We start from the raw sequence: 7563 nt of genomic DNA on the forward strand, positions 1-7563 counted from the left end.
ACTCAGGTTGAGTCCATTCAAGTTTAATTTAACCTCTAACCTTTGACTCTTTATCTTTTCTGATTCTTTGATCGATACAGTTTTGACAACCAAAGTCTTTAAGTCGTTGACCTAACCGTAAATATATAGGTTTATAAACGATCAAGGACTCAATATATATGTTTCTAAATGATTTAATATTCAAAATGTAGGTTCATAAACGATAAAGAAGCAGAATTCACAAGAAATAAAAGATTAGAAGTTGAATTAGTAAAAACAAGAAAGTGTAGGGGCTTTAGAGTAGTTTACAGGAACCATGCAATGCAGTTGAAGTAGAATGGTAAAGCAATATGAATTTTATACTGTAGTTATACAGTGACATAAATACTGTTTGAGCTGCTTTAGTTTGCAGAGGGTGTGGTCTGCTCTGTTTAGTTAGCTTTTAAGAAATCTTGTAGATTTCTTTTAACACAAAATGTTTGAATTCCTTTCTAAAAAGCTGCTTACAAATATACATGTTAAGAGCTCAAGATTTTTGCTACATGCATTTTGTTTTTATTTGTCAAAAAGCATCTCACCTTCTGATTTTGATAGATTCAAAACTCCTCATCTTTCATTTCAATGTATAATTGTCTCACCTTTTATTATATGTCTTCAGACCAAAATAAAAGTCTATTTATGAATTATAAATGTAAGAGTTAGATGTGTTAGAAATATAAAATTAAAAGCTCAATTCACTAAAATCAAAATGATTAGTGCATTGGAATGATTTTTGCTTTTCTAAAGAGCAAAACAATCTTCATGCAAGGTAATGATCTTTTTTAAAGATTAAGTGAGTGGGCTCTCTATTTGGAACCTCTTTTTTTCTCCATGATAACAAACAGTGTTTGATGTTGGACTGTGTTTATCTTTAATCATGTTATTATTTTTTAACATAGTTCATAGCCCAAACTTCAGTATTCAGGAGGCTATTTTTCATGTCTAAGCCATTTTTCCAAGCTTATTTTCCTACAGAAAATGCTACATAGATAGAGGTATAGGCAAAAATTCTACTTTCCAACATTATGTTTACTATTAACTAACTTTTTCATACTTTTGACCGAAGTATCATATACTTGATGTTCATAGCAAAGCAGATTTGATATTTTATGGATTCTAATCAAAATAAGAGATAAGGAAAACACATTTTTAAAGAGAAGATGAAGTGATGAGTGGTGGTGATTTAAGATTTTGACTTATTAGAATTTTGTGGTTCCCATGTTCGTATTGCTGGATTATTGAACTTCTTTTTTTCTTTATTTTTTCCGTGTATATTGGGATATTTTTAACAATTGGACTTCCTTTTAGACTTGGGTCCTAAACAGCCGTACTTTCCGCCTAGACTCAGGGCCACCCCTAGTTCACCGAAATATACTCACCAAATCTCACTACATAAAGAAAAAAATACAAAACAAAAATGAATAAAATTCAATACAAATTCAGGCTAGATATGAAATCCATAAAGGGAAGAAAACAGTTTACAAAGGGCGTAAAAAAGCTCATAAAAGGCAAACTTAAAACAAGAATGTTATTTCAATTCATAAGATGTTGAACTGAGAAAATATCTCAGATTAAATTTCTCATTAATCAATTACGGGAAATACAGAGGAAATAGTCTTTATATGGCAACCGACCAAGAGAATGAAAAAGAAGTCTGTCAACTAATAGATTAGTTAATAGATACTTAACAAATTTTACGGATAAGAGGAAAAATACCCTGCTTTACATACTATACTACATAGTGTGAAGTTTCATTTAATGCTCAATTCCAACACCCCCTTCTCAAATTGTGAATGGAAAATTGACCAATCCCGACTTGCTCAAATTTGGATTCATCTGATTCGAGCTCAATGGCTTGGTTAAACTGATTTATGTTGTTCACATATAGTGTAGATATGAAACCACCTATGATATATTCCCTTACGACATGACAATCTATATCAATGGGCTTTGTTTGTTCATGGAAAACAAGATTAGACGCAATATAGATTGCAGATTGATTATCACATCTCGAGGATACTGGTAGAAGTAATTCAATATTGAACTCTTTAAGTAGATAAGCTAACCATTTGATCTCACAAACAGACGTGGCCATTGCTCTATATTCAGCCCTTGCTGAAGATTTTGTTACAATGCTTTGTTTCTTAGACTTCCATGAAATAAGAGCATTCCCAATAAGAATGAGATAACCAATTACAGATCTTCTAGTAACATTGCATCTCCCTCAATCTGTGTCACAATAAGCATAGAGCTGGAAATCATTGTCACTAGGATCGCTCCTAATCGGGTTGACATATGTCGTTGGAACATTCCATTTGAGGTCGGCTATGAGTGGAAGAAGATTGTGGCGATTTCCCAAGTTAGTGATGTGGAGATCGAGAGGATCCGGGGGTGGTCCGTTCGACAGAATGTGGGGATTTTGAAGAACATCCAAGCAATTATTGGGAAGTGGTTTGACAAACTTCGTCGAGATATACCATTTGATGCCGGTAGAGCATGGGAGACGAGTGTCACGGGAAATGAGAACCGAGGTAAGACACAAGTTGAAATGTGGCGGAAAGTTCGCATGAAGAATACGGATCCCGAGATATGTGGAATGGGCTTCTTGAATTCAAATCGAACAATGCCTTAGTTCGATTTGAGAGATTGGAATCCACTCAAAACTAACACGTTTCGTCTATACGTAATGAGCAAATTGAGATCAAGTTCTTTTCAAGAGAGAGTAAATGATGCAGGGCAGTTCTTCAAGAGTTCAAGTCCGGACGAGGGAGTCGGAGGAGGAGCGAAGCATAGGCAAACATGCAACAATAAAAGGGTAAAATATCCCCACTTGACATGCCACCTATCCCACACGCCATGTGGAGAGGGTATTAGATCAACAGGAGCTGCGGCGGGGCTTGGACGGATGAGATTTGCGTATCTTTGGGCAGGAACTGACCCACACATCGTGTGGACTCACTCCCACACCATGTGCCCCTAAATTGATTCTTGTGATAAAGCTGCCAGATTTTATCCCATTTCGGAAATTACCGTTTGCCACTCATTTAATTACTCTTTTGCCATTTAGGGCTAATAACCTAAATGCCACTTGTGTATTCCCTCCCCATTTTACCATTATATAATGCAAGAAAATTTATTTTTGGCAACGAAGCAAGTTGTTGCGAAAAATATTTTTAGTTAGGCTTTTAGTCTTTTGCATTTTATTTTGATGAGCTATATAAGCTCCTTTTTTTTGTAAGGATATCTAACTTTTATCAATTCAAACTATATCTTCTTCTTTGTGAAGCTTTGGTAATCTAACCTTCAACAATGGACGATCTATGATTTTCTACGGATTTAGGCCGTAAATCCGGGATTAACTTCTTCTAGTTTAGCTAGAGAAGAACCTCTTTGTTTACGATTAAAACTAACTCATCCCGAAACCGATCCGTATCACCATTAGTTTGAGGAGTTCTTATATTAAGCACCCGGTCTTCCATGTCATTCGGAGGACCCCAATTCACATTTGGACACGTGTATTGTGATTCCACGTAACAATTAAAATAGCGGGACCTCTTATAATATGTGTGAATCCATGTTACACGTGTCAAAATATGTATGGGAGGTTTTCCATTTGACATGAATAACCGGGTGCTTCTAATAATTTGCCTAGTTTGAGGGGGAGTGTTACGCATAAGACTCGGTCAAGCCATTAGTTATAAATTTGTTAGGATAATATTTGTTTTATGTATCCTGTATTATTTTGTTGTAACCACTTATGTACAACTTTTAAATAGCTTTCAAACTAAATGAAATTAATTGGGAGTAGTAATTGTCTCTATGATTACAACAATTAGCAGAAAATAGAAATAAGTAGAAGTTGTGAAATAAAAATTATCACCAATCAAGACATTATAGTTAAAGGTGAAGTTTCAAATAACTAGAATCATAGTCGGAATTAGAATTGAATATGTGTTTTACGGTGGAAGCAGTTTTCTACTTTTAATATTTACAAAAACACATTCGGAACTTCTCATACTGATTTTCCGGAGTTTCTGTTTCCGAAACAAATACGAAACACAAACACTATTAAAGATGAGTTTTCGTGGAAATAGTAATATAAAAAAGTAGAGGGTAGATGATCAAATTTCCACATGAAAAGATATTAAATTAGTGCATAGTGATTAGAGTTGTTAAACTTGACATTAAGCACACTAGTCTAACACAGACAGACTACATTTATATATATATATTATGTCTTAATTAACTAAGAGAAGTAAAAGGTCCAACTTCAGTTCTCAGTAGGGAGAAACACCAACATTAACATTAGCTGAAGCAAAGAATCCATCCTTCATCAGAACATCTTCTCCTTCCTACACCAATATCCCAATTTAATTACAATTAGTTAAACATTTTTACATTACACTTCTTTAACTATGGAGATCAAGGGGTGTGCACAGCTTACCTGCTGGCGCACGTTAGCCTTCTTCACAGTCTGATCTGGCATCAGACCAAAGTGAATGTGGGGAAAGTGGGCCCACTGACATAATAACATCAGAATTAGAGGCCGCGGTTAGAGTGTAATCGTTCCGAACAATAAAAAAAAAAATATATATATACATGATTAATATAAAGAAAAAAGTTGTGTAAACATTTATTAGTAAGGTTTAACGACCGAGATCATTATATTTTTTTTGAGATTAGATATTTAGTTAGTAAACTAATGAAAGAAATGCACGAGATTAAATCTTTTAATACACTTCCTACTATGTGTTATATACATATTCTTATTCTATATGTTTGACAAAAATATGTTATTCACAATTAATATTTGATGACACATCATATATTTTAAGATATAGAATTTATATTTTATGATATAGAATTTTATATAAATAATTAACTAAAAAATATGTAACTAATTATAACGTGATATCAAATTATTAGCTCGATGTACAGGTAACGTGGTGGTGCATCAAACGTATGATAAAGTCTCTCAATTTTCATTGGTAAAGTCCACGGGACCCGGACTACTATTTTAACTAAGAATATGGTATATGAATATACTAATCATAACAACTCCTAAAAGAAAATCAAGAAACCCTAATTTGGTAAAGTATAAGCCCTAAAAGTCATTTTTTCTGATCAATTTCAGATGACAGACAGCATATATAGATATATATGTATATTAATCTAAAATAAATTTGAAAAAGAACATAGAGGAACCCTAATTTGGTAAAGTAATTGTAGAAGGCATATAAAATATATATATTCTTGGATCTTACATTCTTAGCAGCAGCACTAAAGGCTTCTCTGTGACTTATATCAGGATTTCCAGCCTTGATGCGTTGGATCTCGTCCCTGCACATATATATATATTTTCAAAAAACTCTTCCTTTTATCATTTTAATGCAAATATATTTGAATTTTGTTTCTGAAAAAATCCAGAATGAGACAAATAATTAATATGAATGTTTTGAAATCATGACTCACTTGATGAAACGATTGTAGACTGAGGGGACTCTCTGCCTCTTCTCCGGGGCTGAAATATGAACATTTGCAGACACAACACAGAGACACATTAAAATCAATTTACTAACTTTTTAATAAATTCTACTTTTTCTTTCTCTATTGTCACTTCTCATTAATGACTATCTTTCCAGTTCAAGAAAATTTCCAGGGGATTCAGTTTAAGAACATGCTTTCTATGTCTTTATACATTAGATATTTGCTCATATTTGAGCTGTAATTTCTTCTGTTTCACAATTTCATTCTCAGCTTCACTCAATCTGTGATTAAATTAAAGTATCACTTAATTAGTTGCTAATTAGGTTATACTGAATCAGTGAAAAAAAGAAAGAAATTGGAGGAGAATGAAAGAATGCATGGAAAAATTGAAGGGTTAAGGAATCAGAAATGATTATAAGCATAACTGAAAGAAAAAGAGAAGAAGAGAATGATTCTTATTATGCCCACTATATATCTTTTTCTGGATTCTGTAAGCAAAAAAATGCATCTTGACCACACCATTTAAAGGAAATGTTTTTTCCTTACCCAAAGTGTTAAAAAGATAGATCCTTGAAGAATATACCATATATATTATCAGATAACATTCTTCATTCCCTTTTTTTCTCCAGGAGAATATATTATATTACCACCCAAAAGCCATACGTGTTATAAAGAATAAAGGAAAGGAAAAATAAAGATTGTGATGAATCTCACGTCTATTGATAACTGGTGGCCTGGGAAGCTCATCAGTCACTCCTCGAGCTTGGTTAATGCTATACTCATTCACATTTGCTTGATTTATATAAAAATTTGGGGACTGGTTTGGGATTTCATCCTGCAAAATTCACATCAAAATCAAGCTCATCTACTGTCAAAAAAACCAAGAAATTCACTATGGTGCTGCAAACATTTTCCATGAAATTTAACGAGTGAGCGCTCAAACCCCTTTAAATCCGTCCCCTAGTAGTGCACAAGGCCATCAGGGTGCATACATATGAACCAAAAGTTCACTGTATGCCTAGCACAGAAACGGATTTAGGATTCACTATGGTGCTGCAAACATTTTCCATTAAATTTAACGATTTTCGATGACTAGTGAGTGCTCAAACCCCTTTAAATCCGTCCCCCTGTAGTGCACAAGGATGAGGGTGTATACATATGAGCCAAAAGTTGAATGAATATTATAAAATTTGTGAAGATGACATATATACCAGAAGGTTGTGAGAAGGAGAGAAGAAAGAGTGGCCCAAGTGAAACTGATTAGGTGAAGGCAAGATCAAGCCACGCATATTGACAGGAAGGAGATTGGTGCAGTGGCCACATCGAACAGTAACAGTCTTGAATAGGCTTGTGCATGGAACACTCACCTGAAACATCAAAATCAGGAAAATATGTTTGAATTAAGTTGAAGAAAAAAAGAGGAGAAATGAAATGAAATGATTACCGCGAGAACAGTGTCACAGATGTTGCACTGGACATAACAAAGTTGCTCGGAAGGAGGAAGGTGGTCCAAGGAGAGAGTAGAATTAGAATTAGAATTAGAGGAGGACATGGTGGTTTTTGAAGGCCTTTTTTAGGGCTCTTTTAATAACAAGATCCAACTGATTGATGATTTGGCTTTCTGATTGATTGATATATGATTGATTGATTGATTGATTGACAGGTTAACCACCACCTTGGATCTGCCTGCCTGCCTGCCTTTTGTTTGGGAAGTGGCTGTGAAACTAAGAAAGAAAGAAAAGAAAGATCATCTATTTAATAAGTGTGTATGGAAATGGAAGACAGGAAAACCCTTCTCTTCTCTTCTCTTCTTTGTATTTATTGGTCTTGTTTATGTTCACACATGCATCTATGTCTCTATCTATGTGACATGGTCATCCGTATAATGTACATGCCATCAATGTATTGAACCAAAAGTGCATCCTAAGGACCTTATCTTTTTTATTTTCACTTACTAAGCTTCCCCAAATTTCATTTAACACGTTGAGTCCTTATTATACACTGAATCAGTGGCGGAATTATTGAATTTAGTAAAAAAAAATGTTAAGAAACCAATTC

General features: G+C 34.0%; 1 protein-coding gene across 1 annotated transcript; it reads right to left on the minus strand.

Annotated features, from left to right (window-relative positions):
- Positions 1 to 4117: 4117 nt before the first annotated feature.
- Positions 4118 to 7310, minus strand: LOC136210574 (axial regulator YABBY 1-like). The gene is made up of 7 exons (XM_066001898.1): positions 6950 to 7310; positions 6717 to 6872; positions 6220 to 6340; positions 5491 to 5539; positions 5283 to 5358; positions 4463 to 4537; positions 4118 to 4370 (listed from the first exon to the last, which is right to left on the minus strand). Exons 1-7 carry the CDS (start codon positions 7055 to 7057, stop codon positions 4296 to 4298), a joined length of 660 nt encoding a protein of 219 aa, XP_065857970.1. The 5' UTR covers positions 7058 to 7310; the 3' UTR covers positions 4118 to 4295.
- Positions 7311 to 7563: the final 253 nt, after the last annotated feature.

This window comes from Euphorbia lathyris, chromosome 1 (assembly GCF_963576675.1).
Source record: "Euphorbia lathyris chromosome 1, ddEupLath1.1, whole genome shotgun sequence".
Classification (NCBI taxonomy): domain Eukaryota; kingdom Viridiplantae; phylum Streptophyta; class Magnoliopsida; order Malpighiales; family Euphorbiaceae; genus Euphorbia; species Euphorbia lathyris.

What these genes read in the sequence shown, in the direction of transcription:
- LOC136210574 (XM_066001898.1), bottom strand. Translation starts at nt 7,057, where the DNA reads ATGTCCTCCTCTAATTCTAATTCTAATTCTACTCTCTCCTTGGACCAC. An exon ending in TCTGTGACACTGTTCTCGCG is followed by an intron (nt 6,873 to 6,949) that starts GTAATCATTTCA and finishes TTGATGTTTCAG; the next exon opens with GTGAGTGTTCCATGCACAAG. An exon ending in GTCTACAATCGTTTCATCAA is followed by an intron (nt 5,359 to 5,490) that starts GTGAGTCATGAT and finishes ATATATGTGCAG; the next exon opens with GGACGAGATCCAACGCATCA.